This window comes from Spermophilus citellus (genome assembly GCF_964194105.1).
Source record: "Spermophilus citellus genome assembly, chromosome: 6".
NCBI lineage: Eukaryota > Metazoa > Chordata > Mammalia > Rodentia > Sciuridae > Spermophilus > Spermophilus citellus.
The window spans coordinates 27639910-27658704 of NC_138187.1; the positions used below are offsets into that span (position 1 = coordinate 27639910).

An 18795-nucleotide genomic window follows, 5' to 3' on the forward strand; every position below is an offset into this window, starting at 1 on the left:
CGGGGCCGTCTCCCGCTGCGGACAGGCGGTGCGGGCTCCCACCTCGCGGCCGGGCGGGAACCGCGGAGAACCAGCGTCCGGCGCAGACGCAGCCGCGGCGCATACGCCACCTCCGAGAGCTGCCCGCGGCCGCGCTCCCGCCTCCCCGCCGGACGCCCGCGCCCTCCGGTCCGCGTGCCGGGCGGCGGTCGGGCAGCGCCGCCCACAGGGCCTCGCAGGCGCTAGGAAGACGTTCTGGGCCCGCGGCGAGGCGTCTCGCGCCTAGTCACGCGGTTGTCAGTTCGCGGAGCGACCCGCCCTCCCTGAAGGCGGCGCGGGCGGAGCTCGGCATCCGGAGCTTAGCATCCGGGGCTCCCGGGCAGGCGCCGGGTCTTCCATTCCAACTACGGCCTCTAGCGGTCGGCACGCTGGCGGACCTGAGCCGTCTGCGCAGGCGCGGAGACTGTGGCGTCCGCTTCCCCTGGGGAAGGGGGTGGGGCTGCGTGATGACGTCAGGGGCCGGGGCCTCAGGCGGCGCGAAGTGGAGGCGCGAGAATGGAGGAGCAACCTGGCGGCAGTGGCGCAGCAGACCGCGGGGCCGAGGACTCTGCGCCTGGCCCCAGCAAGGCCTCTGGCGGCTCCGGCCACTACGAGCTGCCGTGGTGAGGGCCCAGAGCGTAGATAATGGGCGCATTTGGACGTGAGGATGGGCGAAGAGTGGGCCGTGCTCCGGGAGAACACGATGGGGGACCCAGTGGGGGACCCGGGCTGGTCCTGGGGACCCTTGGGGAGCAGGAGGGCCGGGGGCGGCGAAGGGTTGTGGTTTGCAGAAGGCGAGGGACACGGGTCTCCGAGCCCACCCGGGGTCTGCAGTGGCCGGTCCCACACAGCAGGGCTAAGGACAGTCAGGACTACCCGGGGTTTTCTTAATCGCAGTTATTTTTTTAATTATTATTTTTAATATTGGTTGCATGTTGACAACGAGGGTACTCTGCGTGTTAGGGTCATTTAATTAGCTTTACCCATCTTCTTTCTACCTGTTAATACGGCCACCAGAAAACTTTACACACAAGGCCCACGTTCTGTTCCTCTTACACAGCGCTGTCCAGATCCTGAGGGGCACATCCGCTGCTGTCAAGGAGCTCACAGTTGACAGAGAGGCAAAGCGAATAGACAGACAAGGGCGGGCTGGGGGTGCCGCTCACCTTCACTGGCTGGGTCAGGCCCTGGGTTCAGTCCCAAGCACCGATAAATAAATAAACCAATAAACAGACCAGTAAATGCACTGTGTGTTTGATAAGACAGGTGCTCCGAGGGGGAAATCAGTAGCTCTGGTGGTCAGGAAGGCCTCTAAGGAGGCTCTGACAGGTCAACAGGTTGTGTGCTGGAGGAGCTTTGGGCAGGGGGCAGCCTGCAGACGAAGTGGACTTGCCCTTCAGGGACCAGCTCCAGGTCTGCTCCTGATGCTCCCAGGTCTGATTCTCTCCCTCCTCTGGGACTCCACAGCCCTTGGTTTATGTAATAAGACTAGCACTGTAGTGGGCTCTGCTAAGCTCTGTCTCCCTGTTGGTGGTGAAGTCTTGGGGGCAGGAACATATCCTGCTCATCCCCGTGTCTTCTGCTTTCCTCTTGTTGAGCCCCTAACTCCTTACACAGTGCTTGGCCCCTGGAAGAGGCAGAGTCTAGAGAATAAGTGGGTGGGAGCAGCTGCTCTCCTGCTGGCCTCGGATAACAGCTGTCTCTGGAGCTAGAGTGGACCCTCCTTATCTGTACAGGGTGCAACGACAAACCAGGGAGTTTAGTAATGGGCAGGCTGGGGTGTAGCTTGGTGGTAGGGTGCTCGCCGAGCTGGCATAAGGGCCTGCACTTGATCACCAGCACCTCATTAAAAAAAACAACAAACAAATAAAGAATATACAATGGCAAAGGAGGTCCTGATAGTTAAATTGTTACAAATACACTGCCACACCTATGCTCCTTTGCTTTCCTCACATAGTTTGCTTGTTTATTTCTTGTGGTTCCCAGGGGTCTTCTACCACAGAGCTCTAGCCCCAGCCCTTTCTTATTTTTATTTTGAGACAGGGTCTCACACAGTTGCTCAGGCTGGCCTTGAGCTTGCCATCCTCCTGCATCAGCCTCCTGAGTCGCTGGGATTACAAGCGTGGGCAATTCAGCCTTGGCATAACTTCTTATTTAAAAGACCACGGTGTGAATAGGCCACTTGCCTGTTCACTCCACAGGCTCATGGGACGACAGGGTGGCCTTGGTTTCCATCTAGCTGTCATGGCTGTGTGCATGGCACCTACCTGTGGAAACTGGCAGGTAAGGGATGAGAGAGTTCCAGGTGCGCCACGTCTGTCAGACCTGACGATGTTGGGCTGCTTGTGCAGACCATGTCACCTTGCACTGTTACATTGCTCCATGTGGTCTGTGCTGGCCCCTGTCCAGCTGCAGCATGTTTCTCTGCCGTGGTGGGCATTGGGTTGTGGTGGGTGGACCATCCTCACGCACTTTACTTTTCAAATGGAACTTGGACACCTCATTAAATGAAACTTGTGTCCATTGGCTCTGGTTATTTCTTTGGTAGTGGTGATTGGCCCAGGGTGCTCTACCACTGAGCTACATCTTCAGCCCTTTTTCATTTTTGAGACAGGCTCTTGCTCAGTTGTTGAGGTTCTTGCTAAATTGTTGAGGCAGAGCTTGAATTTGTGATCCTCCTACCTCATCCTCCAGAGTTGCTGGGATTATAGGCATGTACCATGTTGCCTGTTCCTTTTAATGATTTCTTTTGGGTTGCATGAAGATAACTTTGTCGGTATTTTTATGCATTTTCTTAAAAACAGGGTTGAAAAATACAGGCCAATAAAGCTGAATGAAATTGTTGGGAATGAAGACACTGTGAGCCGGCTAGAGGTGAGTGGCTTTTAAAAAATGCTGTCTTTTGATGTCCTTCTTTGACAAGCTCAAAACATTTAGAGGAAGACAGTCAACTCAGTGAGGGAGGGGCTGGGGATGTGGCTCAAACGGTAGAGCGTTCGCCTGGCGTGGTTGCGGCCCAGGTTCGATCCTCAGCACCACATACAAACAAAGATGTTGTGTCTGCTGAAAACTAAAATGTAAATAAAATATTAAAAAAAAAAAAAACTCAGGGAAAGGCGGACCAGGAATCCAGAAGAATCAAGGGATACAAGACATTCAATCTGAGGGACAGTGGAAACTCTGGTGGCAACCATCAGTGGTTTTAAAGGACTGGCTTTTCAGAAGTTTCAGACTTGATCTTATCCATCTCTAGCAGAAGAGCCAAACTTTTCCTGTAATGCCAGATAAATCTTCAGCATTGAGTCGCCAGCACCCTTGTAACAAAACAAAACGAAATAACAATGCTTTAAAAATGTGAAAACCAGGGCTGGGGCTGGGGCTCAGTGGTAGAGCGCTTGCCTAGCAGGTGTGAGGCACTGGGTTCGATTCTCAGCACCACATACCAATAAATTAAGGTCCATCGACAACTAACAAAATATTTTTAAAAAATGTGAAAACCATTCTTAGCCAGGAGACTTACAAAAACAGACTTCGTGAAGGATTTGTCCACCCTCACCCCCAACTGGCTATCCTTTGCCAGCCCCTGCCTGGAGGAGCTAGATGGCTAAGTGACAAGGCACGACACGAGGAAGAACATGCAGAACCATTTGGCAGTAGAGCAGGCTTTGAATTCCCAGCCTTGGAGGTCTTTCTATGCAATCTAGAAGCCCAGCTGCTTGAGAAATGACAGAGATCGTCTCTATAGTAAGCGGGGGCTTAGCTATCAGGTTTATTTTGATTTATTAATTTTACAAATACTTGAAGCCAGGCACAGTGGTGAGTGCCTATAATCCAGCAGCTCTGGAGACTGAAGTTCAAGGCCAGCCTTAGCAACTTAGAAAGGCCCTAAGCAACCTAGCAAGACCCCGTCTCGAAAAATTAAAAAAGGCTGGGGATGTGGCTCAGTGGTGGAGTGCTTGCTCAGCATGTGTGAGGCCCTGGGTTCAAGCCCCAGTACTGCAGCTATAATAAAAAATGTTTGGGCTTCAGGCCAAGGGAGCTTAGTAGGGAGCACCTGCTTGGCATGTAGAGTCCCTGGATTCTGTTCCCCAGCACTGAAAAAGAAGGTGAGGACAGGAAGGAGTCACCCCAGGGTTTCAGTTAGGTAAAATTGGGGTTTGAATGGGTTGGTGGGTGGGTTTTGCTGTACTGCAGATTGAACCCAGAGCTTGTGCGTGCCAGGCAAGGGCTCTGCCACTGAGCTGCGTTCCCCAGCCTTTATTTTCCTTTTGTCTTAGTTTGAGATGAGACCTCCTTAAATTGCCCTGGTGGTCTCGAATTGGCCATCCTTCTGCCTCAGCTTTGGAGAAGCTGGGATTCCAGGTGTGAGCCAACGCACTTGGCAAAGCTTTCAGTGGTTGTATAGTTTAGAAAAATAATTGTACTTACAGTACAAAAAATGAGTTGGTCTGGGGCAGAAGGAGAAGCAGGAGACAGTGGCCCTCCTCCAGGGGGGGACAGCGGGCGCCACAGTGGGAGAGGAGCTGGGGCGCAGGAGGGAAGGCAGACTGCTGAGCTGTGGTGACAGTGCCGTGAGGCCAAGGGCAAGTGTCACCTCCAGGCCCATCCAGGTCCCATCCTGGACCACCTGGGGAGGGCTGGAGAGTCCATGGGAGAAGAAACACAGGCTGGGCTTCCGGTTTGTAGGGCTGATGAGTTCCATTTTGAATGGGCTGAGGTGCAAGTCCCACGAGCCATCCTCCTGGAGAGGTGAGTCACGCGTGTTTCACCACATGGGTCTGTGCACTGGGAGACTGGGCCTACGGGTTAAGTGTTTTTTGTTTTGTTTTGTTTTTTAAATATCTTTTTTATTTTTCTGTGGTGCTGAGGGTCGAGCCCAGTACCTCACAGGTGCAAGGCAGGTGCTCTACCACTGAGCCCCAGCCCCAGCCCTTTTTAGTTTTCATTTTGAGACATGGTCTTGCTAAGTTGCTGAGGCTGACCTCCAACTTGTAGTCCTCCTGCCTTAGTCTCCCAAGCTGATGGGATTACAGGCTTGATCCACTGCGCCCAGCTTGGATTAGCCAATTCTAATCAGCCTCTTTCCCGCAGGTCTTTGCGAGAGAAGGGAACCTGCCCAATATCATCATTGCGGTGAGTGCCCTGCTCTGGTTCTGCCCACTGAGTGCCTCTGCACTCTGTCCTTCCTCCCCAGAGAGGCCCTGGGCCATTTTGATCCTGTTATGGGGAGGCCTATGGGTCACTTGCTATACTGTGCGGTTGTGTGCCGAGGGGTGGGGCAGGGTGGGAGTTGGGGGTGGCAGTGGCCCAGGAGCACCCTGGGGGCCTTCTGGTGGCCTGAAGCTCTGACAGGAGCCCTCGTTCCCAGGGTCCCCCAGGAACTGGCAAAACTACCAGCATCCTATGTCTGGCCCGCGCCCTGCTGGGCCCCGCGCTGAAGGACGCTGTCCTGGAACTCAACGCCTCCAACGACAGGTGGGCCTGGGCTGGGTGTGGGGTGAGGACAGCGGTGGGGGATGGCGGTGGGGTCCGCCTTCGCAGTTCCGGCTGCGCCCCAGCTCCCTGCCCAGCCCTGTGCTTCTGGTGCCCACCTGTCCAAGCGCCGACTGAGAGACTTGTTTTCCTTTGTGTTTGGGTGGAAAGTTTTGAAAAATCATTTTAAATTGTGGTGAAGTAGACATAACTCAAAAATGGCCACCGTCACCCCGTGCTCAGCGTGCATCAGGCAGGGCCAAGCATGTTCCTAGGATTGCACTCCCTGCAGGTGGCGTCTGGCAGAGCTGGAGCCCTGTGCCAGAACCAGCCTGCTCCCCGCCAAGCCCTGCTGCCCGGCTGCCTGCTAGAGCCCACAGGTCTGAGGAGTGGAGGAGTCAATCCACCATCCCTGGTCCCTGCTTGGTCAGGCCATGTGGCCGGAGCACCAGCGAGCTTGCCGCCCTCCTCTTGGCTGAGGAATGCCTGCCCCGCGTGTGTCCTTCCAAGTTGTGCTTATTGTCTCTGAAAAGGACAAGAGCTGCCTCTGTCCTTTGGCAATGGCAAGTGGCGGCCCTGTGACCCTGAGGGACAAGCATCTCTTCAAGTCCCTGCCTTTGATTCTATGGGGAAAGGGTCGACACCCGAAGTGGACCCGCCTCGTCCTGTGGCTTGTTCTGTTTTGGTGGTTCAGCGGCCGCCTTGCTCTACCAGGTGGCTGTTCACACCCCCACCAGCTGTGCGCAGGGTCCCCATGTTCCCATGTCCTCACCAACACTGGGTATTTCTGTTTAGGGTTTGCTCCGTCCTCTCGATGGCGGGCATCTGTTCCCTTCCTGTCACCTGTAGGGACACACCCGCTGCCAGCTCTCGGTCATCACACACCACACCACACAAGTGCTGGGCGGGAGCATCATAAAGACAGGGAACACTGGCTTAGTCAGCTTTCGTGCTACTGTGACCAAAGATGCCACAAGAATCGTAGGAGAGGGAAAGTCCACCTGGGGCTCTCAGGCCATAGACAGCTGACTCCATCACTCTGGGCCCAGATGGGGCGGAGCATCATGGTGGGAGGGCCATGGGGAAGAGAGCAGCTCTGGACATGGCTGCCAGGAAGCAGAGAGAGCTCCACCCACCAGGTACAAAATGAGTCCCAAAGGCACTTCTCCAGTGAGCCACCTCCTCCAGCCATTCCCCAGCTGCCCACAGTCACCACCCAGCGGATCAGGTCACAGCTCTCCCATCCCCTCCCTCCACCTCTGATCCCTCTAGTGCTGTGTCACTGTGAACTCTTGGGGGACACCTTGGGTCTAGCCCACAGCCAGCACTGGTCAGCAGACTGTGAGTGCTGGTGCATGGGCATCCTGAGGATGGAGGAGGACTATCGTATGGGTGAGCAAGATGCGGTGTCCAGGGGGTGGTGTGACCAGGTCTTTCCTGTCCTGTGTCCACAGAGATGGAAAGAGATTTGTTTTTTCTCTTTAGAAATACATTGTTTGGGGCTGGGGACATTGTTCAGGGCTAGGGACAGAGCACTGTTGGTCGAGCACCTGCTTCGTGTGCACAGGGCCCTGGGTTCAGTCCCCAGCACCACACAAAAAGGAAAAAAGAAACATGCTGTCCAGCCTTGATTGAGTTACTGGAGTCATGGCCTGAGGTGAGGCCACCCGTCAATGTCACACCAGTGGCGTCCCTGGTGCTGCAGCCAGGGTCTGGGCAGCCTTTGGTGATTATCTGACAGTTATGAAAACTGCCCATTTTTCCCTTTGCTGAGGTGAACAAGGTCTCAGTGTGCTGTTCTGGTGGCCAGGGCCTTGCTCACCCGGCACACCCCACCCCTGAGCCCGGGCCCGGGCAGTGGCCATGTAAATTCTCAGCCATGGTCCACGAAACCTCACGGACCACAAAGATGGCAGTCCAGGGCTGGGTGTGGCTCGGTGGCCGAGGTGGCCTGGCGTGTTTGAACCCTGGTTCCATTCCAGCACCACAGTCCAGGCTGGCCCAGCCCCTCCTGCACTGGGAGCAGGCCCTGCGGGGCGAGCAGCACTGGTGTCCTTCCCCGTGGTGTCCTCGGCTGCCCCGGCCTCCTTCAGCACAGTTGGGAATAAGCGACGGAGCAGTTCCTGGCGTGACGGGTGGCCAGCTGCTGCGCCAGGGCACAGGAGGAGTGAGCACTGAGACCCAAAGGGACCCTCGGCGGTGAAGGGCCTGGGGTCCCCGTGGTGGTTCAGGATAAAATGAGTTTTATTCTGTCCAAAAGTCAGAACATGGTGGCTTTGGTCCTTGGAAGTCCTGCAGGGGAGAAGAGAAGCCCTAAAATATCAGTCCTCCTGAATCGTGAGAATTAACCCAAAAAGAAATTAAAAAACTAAAATTGATTCCTATAGTCCCCGGTGGTTGAGAAGGTTTAAGAGTCCCTGTGAAGGGAACTGAATTTGCCTCAAAAGGTGACTTACAATTCTGGTTTATTGTTCCAGGGGCATCGACGTTGTGAGGAATAAAATCAAGATGTTTGCTCAACAGAAGGTCACCCTTCCCAAAGGCCGGCACAAGATCGTCATCCTGGACGAGGCAGACAGGTGCGCACCTGGCCGAGGCTCCTGCTGGGCTTTGTTAGAGCAGGAGAAGAATCACCTTTGTGGGGACTGGGGACATACTGCAGTTGGTAGAGCGCCTGCCTCACATGCACGAGGCTCTGGGTTCAACCCCCAGCAGCACACACACAAGAAAGAACCACCTTTGAGGTGGGTTTGCTTACCACATCTTCAGACAGCAGTTGACCAGGGGCTCAGACCTTGGCTTTGTAGCTAACTTAGAGCCATTGGTCTAAAAGCCGGGCATGGTGACACACACCTGTGATCCCAACAGCTCAGAAGGCTGAGGCAGGAGGATCACGAGTTCAAAGCCAGCCTCAGCAAAAAGCCAGGTGCTAAGCAACTCAGTGAGACCCTGTCTCTAAATAAAATACAAAATAGGGCTGGGGATCTGGCTCAGTGGTGGAGTGCCCCTGAGTTCAATCCCTGGTACCCCTACCCCCCAAAAATGTCGTCATCACCATGCATTATTTCTTTTTCTGCACTTTTATTTTCACTAGTCAAATATCTCTCATTTGTGGGTCCTGCGTCTTCCTTTTAACGTTATAAGCCATGATCCACACCATTAGAATCTTTTTTTTTTTTTTTTTCAGTACCAGGGATTGAACTCAGTGGCTCTCCACCACTGAGCCACATCCCCAGCTCTGCTTGTGTTTGATTTAGAGACAGGGTCTCACTGAGTGGGTTTAGGGCCTCGCCATTGCAGAGACCGGCTATTTACTTTTACGTGGTGCCTCACATGGGCTAGGTGAGTGCTCTACTACTGAGCCACAACCCCAGCCCTTGTATGTTCTTGTTTTTGAGACAAGGTCTTTCTGTGTTGTCCAGGCTGGCCTCATTTCCTGGGCTCGGTGATCCTCCTGCCTCAGCCTCCTGAGTAGCTGGTACTGTGTATGTGCACCACTGTGCCAGCTGCCAGCTACAAACAGAGTTTTTATTTTTTTTATTTAACTTTTAAATTTGTTTTCAATATTTTTAGTTGTAGCTGGACACAATATTTATTTATTTACTGTCATGCTGAGAGTCAAACCCAGTGCCTCACACATGCTAAGGCAAGTGCTCTACCACGGAGCCACAATCTCAGCCCTATTTTTTATTTTTTTGCAGTACTGGGGGCTGAACCCAGGGCCTCATACATGCTAGGCAAGCTCTCTACTGCTGAGCTACACCGCCAGCCCTTTGCATTTTATTTTGAGACAGAGTCTCACTAAGTTGCCCAGGCTGGCCTTGAACTTATGATCCTCCTGCCTCAGCTTCCTGAATAGCTAGGATTTCAGGCATGAGCCACCGCGTCCAGCCATGGTTTTGAATCGTCATGTCATATTCTATGGTGTGGATAGACGCTAACCATTTCACTGTCTAGAGTACTAATGACAGCTAACACCTATTAACACTTGTGTGTTAATTTACGATACACTGGACGCTTGCTGATCACTGCACACAGCAGTATCTCATTTAATTGACGACCTCTGAAGTAGGCAGCCTCATTATCTCTGACCTGTAAGTGGTAACACTGAGGCTGGGAAGATCTGCCTGAGTCCCAGGTCCAGCAAGTGATGGACGCAGGGCCTCTGCACTGAGGCCTGTGTGCAGCCTGCCCTCCTGAGGCCCAGACAGATCCTGGGCAGGCGTGGCAGCAGCCCTGGAGACAGTGGCCTCATGCGTTTACCAGGGCGCTGTTTCTGGTGCTACAGGCGCCGGGTGCCTTCTGACCCTGAGAGTGGCTCATGGGCTTTCCCACTGGGGCGTGGCCTGGTGCTGGAGACCCCTGCCCAGGGCTGGGGTGTGTGGTGCGTGCTGAGCTGTTGTGGGGAGGCTGTGGCCTGGGCCCAGGTGTGACTTCCTCCTCGTGTGTCCCCTCCCAGCATGACGGATGGAGCCCAGCAGGCCTTGAGGAGGACCATGGAGATCTACTCCAAGACCACGCGCTTCGCTCTGGCCTGTAACGCCTCCGACAAGATCATAGGTGAGCTGAGCCTGCGTGGCCGGGCCTGCGGCTGGCTCCCTGGGCAGACTCAGGCCTCAGCGTGGGACGAGCTCTGCCCCCCATGGCGCACCCCTGCTCTGGCCGGCTTTGAGCAGCAGAGAGGCCTTCTTGCCTGCCAGGCCCAGCTGCCGTGGGATCTGCACAGCCAGCTCCCCTGGATGTCCTCAGAACTGAGAAGTGAAGTGTCCATCACGTCCGCGTGACATTTTGAAATGCAGTCAGGTCTTAGGTGGAGCTTACGTGACTCTTTGTGGCGATGCTGTCAGCTTCACTTCCTGTTCTGTGGCCGACCTGGGGACTGAATGCGGGTCCCACAGGCCAGGCAGCGCTCTCTGGCCGAGCCACACCCGGCCTTGAGCTTCACTTGATTTATGTATTTTTTGTGGAGCTGGAGATTAAACCTGAGGCCTCCAGCATTGGAGGCGAGCACTCTGTCGCAGAGCTGCGCCTCCAGCTCCTTAGCTTCTCTTTGTAGAGGAGAAAGCAGGCTCAGAGGGGCTGAGTAGTTTGCCCAGTCACACAGCATAGAGAAGAGCTGGGGTTGAGCCCCTGCTCTGTCTGCTGCCCTCTCCCGCTTCTGCGTGTGTGCGAGGTACGGGATCAAACCCAGGGTCCCGCGTGTGCTGGACAAGCACTGGGCCACATCCCCAGCCCTTTTTATTTTGAGACAGGGTCTCACTAAGTTGCTTGGGACCTCTCTACATTGCTGAGGCTGGCCTTGAACTTGAGATCTTCCTGCCTCAGCCTCTCAGCTGCTGGATCGCAGGCGTGTGGCACTGCGCCCAACTTTGCCTTGGATTCTTACACTCGGTCTTGTCTCTGACCTCAGCGTCCACCTGCCCCCTTGCTCAGGGCCTTTCGGGTGCCGCAGTTCCAGTGGGTGACCTCAGCGTCTGCCCTGCCCCCTTGCTCCTGGGCCTTTCGAAGTTCCGGTGGGTTTCACTTCCTCCCCTTTATGCTGCAGGCTTCACGCTCAGCTGGTGTCCTCGGGGACACCTGCCCTGCTGATCCCCAGCCGTGGGAGCTCACCTGGCACTCCCTTCTCCACTCAGGCCGTGCATGCGGCTGCAGCCAAGCCTGCTGGCAGTGCCTAGGATCGGGGCTCCCACCCTAGGATCAGGGCTCCCAGCCCTGACGCCCAGTGCTGCTGGGACGCTCTGTTCTCCCACCTCTCACGGGGCTCAGAGATGCAGGAGCAGGTCTGAGTGTGGAGGTGTCCGTAGCTTGTCTCCATGATGGCTCGGGGACCGGCCTCTGGGGGCAGGACCACCCCTCTGTGCAGCTGCAGTGGCCTGTGCTGCCGAGCGCGCTGGGTGCTGGGCAGCTGCATTGGTGGTTGGGAAAGGCTCTGGCCTCCCCTTCCTGGAAATTGATCTCCAATACATTCAGCATTCAGACTGTTTGAGCATTGTTTCTTTTCTTTCTTTCTTTCTTTTTTTTTTTTTTTTTGGCGGTGCTGGGGATGGAGCCCAGGGCCTGAGCCTGCTAGGCACTCCCTGTGGGACTGGGCTGCAGCCCCTGCCCCCATGACTATTTTCATTTTCAAGAGGGATATACAGACATGAAGGGAAATACTTACAGACATTTGGGGTTTTGCCTCAGAGGAAATGGTCCATGGTCCAGCTGCTGCAGAGCTTGGGGGGCTGGCGGGGGCAGCACCAGGGATTGGATTCAGGGGGTCTTAACCACTGAGCCACATCCCCAGCCCTATTTTGTATTTTATTTAGAGTCAGGGTCTCACTGAATTACTTAGCACCTCGCTGTTGCTGAGGCTGGCTTTGAACTCAAGATCCTCCTGCCTCAGCCTCCCAACCCGTGGTGCTTTCTTTAAGGAAGGCCATGCCTGCTTGATTGATCGTGTTTTTAAAATTTCTGCAAATTAAGCTTATGGTACATCTTAAAAAAAAATCCCACAGAGGGAAGACCCAGTTAGAAGAGGCTTATTTCTTTATTTTATTTATTTATTTTTATGTGGTGCTGAGGATTGAACCCAACGTCTCACATGTGCTAGGCGAGTGCTCTAGAGCTGAGCCCCAGCCCAAAGAGGCTCATCTTAAGAGAGAGAAAGAGCTCTATCAAAGGAAACTTATAGAGTAGCTTAAATATTAATTGCTTTTTTTTTTTTATTTTTTTACATGTTTGGTGGTGTGAATCTAACCTAGGGCATTCTACTCTTGAGCCACGCCCCAGCCCTGAGCCACACCCAGCTCATTTTATTTTAAGAGGGTTTGCTAAGTTGCCAAGGCTGGCCTCGAGCGAGCCTCCTGCTTCAGCCTCCTGCTTCAGCCTCCCTGTCTCAGGGGTCACAGGTGCACATCACCACACCTGGCCTTAGGCTTTCTCGAAGGTCTCACCCCGTCTGCAGCTGGTCGCATTTTACGTACAGACCCCATGGCGGAGGCCACCTGCCTGCTGTGGACGGACGTGGTGGAGCCGAGCTGCCCCAGCACCTCTGCCCCCACAGGCCACTCCCCAGCCGGGTGAGCCAGGTCCTCCCATGTTCTCTTTCCAGTGCTCACATCCCCTCTGTCCTTGTGCAAATCAAATCTGAGGGTCTCCCGGCGCAGTGGCCTCCCCAGCCCCCGTTGCCCTCAGCCCAGGCCGGGGCTCCCTCCCTCCTCTCGACCTGGTGCCATGGCCCAGGCTTCTCCCCCGGTGGCTGCCAGGGTGGCCCTGGAGCTGCTGGGACCCCCTGCCCCGCTCACCTTCCCGTTGCTGCTCAGCGGTGGCCTGTGGTGGCCTGCGGTTGCCTGGCACGAGGTGTGTCTGCCCGACCTTGGCCCCTCCCCAGCTCCTGTCCCCTGCCCTGGGCTGTGCAGGTCCCTCGTCCAGCCTGGGGCTCTCAGCCCGGGGCACAGCTCTGCTGAAGCACCGTCTCCGGGCTGTTCCAGCCCCCACGGCTCCAGAGCCTGCATTGAGAGAGGCTGTGGTTGCGTCCTGCACCCACAGAGCAGCAGGGTGCGTGACCGGGGTGTGAGGACCTCAGGGCGCGCTTCAGGCTGGAGATCAGGCTGGCCACGTGTTACGCCATGCGTGGGAGCTGGTGTGGGGATGCTGTGTGAGGTGGTTATGACTTGATGGGACAGACTGGGAAAGGGGATGTAGTCAGTGGGAAGAGCCCTCAGGGGGGGAGGTGGGGCGAAGAGCGAGGAGCCAGCGGGAGGTCAGGTGTAGGGTGAGAGGCCAAGAGTTGGCCTTGGGGACTGGTGAAGCTTGTCCTTGGCAGAAGTGCAGGGGTCGGGGGACCTTGCTGGTGTGGACAGGTGGGCGGCCCTGTGTCAGCATAATACCCAGGACAGGCAGAGCTGCAGGGGGCAGCGCTCGTCTCCGGCCCTCGGCCCTGCCATGCAGAGGCTGCGTGGTGTCCGCTGCCACACCTGCCTGGCCGAGCTGCAGGCCGCCTGGGGGCCTGACTCTGGAGGCTGCTGGGTGGCCGGCACTGGCCCGTGGGGCTTGTGGCACGTGGACTGTCTCAGAGGCCAACTGCCCCTGTAGGAGGCCAAGCTGGCCACGGTCGTGCTGCTCAGTGGACACTGGCGGCTCTGCCTGGCCTCCCCGTCACTCCTGCGCACCTGCCGGCCGGCAGCAGGGAAGGCACAGCTGTCCTTGTGACCGCAGGCCACAGGTGGTGCTGGCCTTTGCCGGACCTCACCCTCCCCGTCTCCGCCCAGAGCCCATCCAGTCGCGCTGTGCGGTGCTCCGCTACACCAAGCTCACGGATGCCCAGGTGCTGGCCAGGCTCATGAGTGTCCTGGAGAAGGAGGAGGTGCGGTACACGGACGACGGCCTGGAGGCCATCATCTTCACTGCCCAGGGGGACATGCGGCAGGTGTGTGGGCACCAGGCTGGAGGGCGGGCGCTGCCTCAGACTGCAGGAGGGGAGGCGGGAGGTCACTGTGCCACACTTCTGTCCCCCACAGGCTCTGAACAACCTGCAGTCCACCTTCTCGGGGTTTGGCTTCGTCAACAGTGAGAACGTGTTCAAGGTACGGGACCCCGGCAGTTCTTACCCGCACTCAGGAAGGGACAGATGCCCGGCCTGGGACACAGGGCTGGCTTCGGCCTCTGCTGAGGAGGACCCTGGGGCACATGCACGCCCCATCCTGGGAGGCAGGAGGGGCTGGACGTGTCCCGTGGGTGGGGATCTGTGAGCCCTGGGTCGGGGAAGCTGCTCTGTTTGGGGACTTCTCTGTTGGGGACAGGGATGTTCCCAGAGCCCCTTCTGTTGCTGGAGACTTTGGTGTAAACAGCGAGGGCCTCCTTACATCTCTCTGGTTTGGCAGGTCTGCGACGAGCCGCACCCGCTGCTGGTGAAGGAGATGATCCAGCACTGCGTGCAGGGCGACATTGACGAGGCCTACAAGGTGCGCCCACCCCGAGGCTTGGCTTCTCCTGGGCCCCAGGCTGGAGTGTTCTATAGACCAGGGCCCCGTGGTCCCTCGGGGCCAGTCCATTCACCCACACTGCACTGACTGGTCAGCCTGGGGTTGAAAGTGTGTCTTTTGGCTTTAATGACATCCTCCCGTGGGGAAATCTGTCACCCAGAGTCACCAGCCCAGCGCCTTCCCCAGGGACACCATCTTCCCCAGGGACAGGGGGACCTGTGTCCCTCGTCCTTCTGGGGAGCATGAAGATGGGCACTGTGGGGCTGAGCCATCCCCGTCAGCCAGGAGGGGCCTTGTCTATCAGGGCCTGGTCCTGTGGGCAGAGTCTGTGGGCACACTTGGGGTCCAGGTGACCTGTAGCTGCCCGCCGGGCCATGGTGGTACTCGGGCACTGGTCTGGCCACAGGATTCCCTTTCTAGGCCCAGCACACGCAGCAAAGCGCGCCTGGGCTTGGGCAGCTTGGTGGGAAGGTGGAGCACCAGTCAGGGGCTGAGGAGCCTCCAGATCTGTGGACGCAGAGTGGCCCACCCTGGGTTTGCCCCGAGGCACAAAGGCAGCGGCCATCGCCAGGCCCTGGTCTGCGTGCAGGAGGCAGGAAGCCGAGATTCCCGGGTCGCTGCCCGGCAGGCTTGGTTCTGCCCTAGGTTCACCTGTCAGCAGGTACAGTGTCGCAGGCCCCGGGTGTCTGTGACGTGGCCAGGTGGTGGACTTGGTGGTGGACTGTCTTGCAGTGCCTTCTCAGCTGCAGGGGACTGAGTTAAACTGGCTCCTGGGATCAGAGTGTGGTCAGCCTGAGGCCCGTGAGGCCCCCAGCATCCCCGTGGGGACAGGTGGTTCTCGGAACCTTGTGGGCTGTCTGGCCCGTGGCCTGCCCCAGCCCTGTGCTGGTCTGACTGGCGTGGGTTTGCCCGGCTCCCAGGTGCCTGGCCGTGGACGGGGCTCTGACCTTGCTGTGTTCCGTCTAGATCCTGGCCCACCTGTGGCATCTGGGCTATTCGCCAGAGGATGTCATCGGCAACATCTTTCGAGTGTGTAAAACTTTCCAAATGGCCGAGTACTTGAAGCTGGAGTTTATCAAGGTTGGTCAGAGGGCAGAAATGCCTCAAAGATGCGTGCAGCGTTCAAGTTTCTTTGTTGTTTCAGGACTGATGTCTCGATATGTCTATTGTGTCCCCTGACACGGTGGGAGGGAGGGTGGACGGCTATTTAGGGGTGGAGCTGTCATCTCGTTGGTTTTGCAGTCAGCGACCTGGGCACCCTCAGGTGGCTCTCTGCATCCCAGGTCTCACTGAGTGAGTGGCAGTGGGAGGGTTGACCCATTGAGTGCGGTGCTTGGGACACTCCCCAGGCCTTGCGCGTGCTAGGCAAGGCCCTGCCACTGAGCTGTCCCTGGCCCTTAGTCTCTTAAGGTTGGGTGGATGGAGATGTCTTTCATGTAGAGGACGGTTCAGTCCTTTAGGTATTATGGTGACAGACAGGCACGTAAACACAACCGCCATTCCCGTCAGAAAAATCCATGTGCCCCTCTGAAATCACTTCCTTCCACATAGCCTAGAAACCCCCATGTCTTCTGTTTTGGAGACAGAAACTTCCAGAATGTTATGCAAATAGGATCTTGCAGAGCCTTCTCGCAAGTCAGGCTTCTGCACTCAGCGTCTCCTGCGGGTTCACTGAGCTGAGGCCCAAGGGGCCCAGCCCTCTCTGTTCTGAGTGTGTTCCGCCCCGTGAGTGTGCCCCCACTGTCCGTCACCAGGCAAGGGACGCTTGGGTTGCTGTGGACAAAGCCACCTGGAGGGTTTGCAGAGAGGATGCCATGTTGTCGTGTCTCGTGGGTAGACGCCGGGTGCAGCTGCGTGTCCAGTGGGACGTGGGTCAGAGACCACCAGGCTGGGGCTGCAGCTCATGCGCATGGGGAGGTATCATCCTCCTGCCAGTGGGGCCGCCCGTGGGTGGGCTGTGGAACCTCACCAGGCTCAGGTACACGTTGTCCATCACACTCGCAGGTGCTTAGTGGCCATCTGTGGTCTCTGATAAAGCATCGTGCACATCTACCCATTTTTGAGTTTTTTTGTAAATAACTTTATTTTTATGTGGTGCTGAGGTTGGAACCTGTGCCCCCACGTGCCAGGCAAGCGCTCTGCCACTGAGCCAGCCCAGCATGTTGCTGGGTTGGAGGGTTCTTTGCATGTCCTAGGTGAGAGTCCTCCCTCAGAGAGTCACATAGAGATCTTATGAATCTCCTAGCTTGGCTTTTCTTTTTCTTTTTCTTTTTTTTTTTTTTTTAATTTTCTTAACGGGCTGGTGTGGCTCAGCGGTAGAGCGCTCGCCTAGCATGTGCAAGGTGCTGGATTTGATCCTTAGCACCTCCTAAAAATAGATAAATAAAGGTATCATGTAAAAAAATGTTTTTCTTAGTATTTTTCAAAGAAATATTTTTCATCCTTTTGGAAGTAAATTGAGCTTGAGTTGCACATGACCTACGACACCCTCGCCTCCCTCCCGGCCGGAGCAGGCTACGAGCTCAGGCTAACAGCAAACCCTCCCTGTCTGTTAACCAGACTGGAATTGGGCTTGTTTTTCAGGAAATCGGATACACGCACATGAAAGTCACCGAAGGCGTGAACTCCCTCCTGCAGATGGCGGGGCTCCTGGCCAGGCTGTGTCAGAAGACAATAGCCCCTGTGGCCAGTTAGCTGCAGTTTGAAGAGGCCTTGCCCTTGCAACGCTGGGGTCTCCACCTTCCGACGGGGAGATGCCCCACGATGGCGCTGGGTCTCCGACTGAGCTCACCTGCTCCCATGTTCCCTGACCACTTCTGCAGGAGCGCCAGGTCCCGGATGTGTGGGCAGCGGGAGGGCCCTGACCCCTGTCCCGCTGACCGGTGCTAATAAAGCCTTCCTGTGTCTTCTGCGTTTGACTCCTGGGGCCTCCCAGAGAACCAGCCCCCTCTGTGTGCCCCGGCACCCCCCAGGTGGAAAGGCCACTTAGGTCACGGGCTAGACCAGCTAATCTCCATTTTCTAGAAACTGGAAGGGCCCACCCAGGTCAGTGGGTGAGGGCGGGTTTTCTGTGGTTTCCTGCAAAATTAAGACTTCTCAGAACAGCAGGGGTGCGCTCTCCAGACAGGGAGTGGGCTGGGGGGCCCACTTGCCCCCACTGCAAAGCCTGATTCCACCACAGCTCTGCTAAGTGGGTGAGGGATGATGAGATGAAGAGAAGATGGAGAGGGAAGGGGAGAGGGCTTGGGGGGCTGGGTCATCCAGCGGAAGGCCCAGACCAGAGAGCTCGCCCTGTGGCCTTTCCTGTGTGGTGATGTGTGCTCTCCTGTGGGCTTCAGGATACTATAGGCTGCCACTGTGTCTGAACAGGCACTGTTTTCCCCTTTGTGTGTGTGTGGTGCACGCAGTGCTGTGGTTGAACCCAGGGCCTTCCATGTGCTTAATTATGGAAATTTTCAGTTGTATATAGAAGTAAAGAGAGCTGGGAACAGGGCTGCACACCCCGGTGTGATCCCAGCAACTTAGGAGGCTGAGGCAAGAGGCTTGCGAGTTCAAAGCCAGCCCCAGCAGCTCAGCAAGGTGCAAAGCAACTCAGCAAGACCCTATCTGCAGAAATAAATAGGGCTGGGGATATGGCTCCCTGGTGTCAAAAAAGAATAAAAGAGACTGCCTTGTGACCCTTGCCATGTTCATGTTCATTGTCCTGCCCGAGCACTGCTGTTGACACATGCCAGGCTCCTTGTGTCCCCTGCCCTCTCCCAGGTGATTTTGGAGCAAATCCCAGGCATTGTTTATGCATTGGTTTGGTTGGTCCTGGGATTGAACCTGGGGGCTACAGCCAAGCCCTTTGTATTTGAGAAAGGGTTTCACTAAGATGCCCAGGCTGGCCTCCAGCTTGGGATCCTCCTGCCTCAGCCTCCCAAGTTGTTGGGGTTGTCGGTGGGCACCAACACTCCCAGTCCCTTAAAATACTTTTGCACACTTAGTCTTGGGTTTTATTGGGACCTCATCCCTGGGAGGTGGAATAAAGTTGCCCTCATTTTGTAGGTGAGGAGAGGCACCTGGGTTCCCAAAGCTGGTGGCAGCAGAGGCTGGCCTCCTGGACGTTCTCTCCAGTGCTGGAGGCCACTGCAGTACCCTCCCCTCCCCTGCTTCTGCTTAGGCCTGAGCTCATACGGGGGGCTCCTGTCTCAGGACTGAGGGGACAAGAGGCCAACAGTTGGGTTCTAGATGTTTCCTCTGACTTCCCAACTTGTGGCATTAATTTCTTCTTGGGAACAACTGAAGGTGGCACCTAGGAAGAGGGCTGGTCTTGGGGTCCAAGTGCCTGTCCACGGCC

The 18795-nt window shown here is 56.3% G+C and overlaps 1 protein-coding gene across 1 annotated transcript; it reads left to right on the forward strand.

Moving 5' to 3' along the window:
• Positions 1-498: 498 nt before the first annotated feature.
• On the forward strand, positions 499-17367 carry RFC2 (replication factor C subunit 2). The gene is made up of 11 exons (XM_081297651.1): positions 499-641; positions 2823-2892; positions 5110-5151; positions 5387-5493; positions 7968-8069; positions 9950-10050; positions 13743-13900; positions 13992-14057; positions 14355-14435; positions 15423-15536; positions 17040-17367. Exons 1-11 carry the CDS (start codon positions 535-537, stop codon positions 17148-17150), a joined length of 1059 nt encoding a protein of 352 aa, XP_081153777.1. The 5' UTR covers positions 499-534; the 3' UTR covers positions 17151-17367.
• The last annotated feature ends 1428 nt before the right edge of the window (positions 17368-18795 follow it).

What these genes read in the sequence shown, in the direction of transcription:
- RFC2 (XM_081297651.1), top strand. Translation starts at nt 535, where the DNA reads ATGGAGGAGCAACCTGGCGGCAGTGGCGCAGCAGACCGCGGGGCCGAG. An exon ending in ACAGTGAGAACGTGTTCAAG is followed by an intron (nt 14,058 to 14,354) that starts GTACGGGACCCC and finishes CTGGTTTGGCAG; the next exon opens with GTCTGCGACGAGCCGCACCC. An exon ending in TGAAGCTGGAGTTTATCAAG is followed by an intron (nt 15,537 to 17,039) that starts GTTGGTCAGAGG and finishes CTTGTTTTTCAG; the next exon opens with GAAATCGGATACACGCACAT.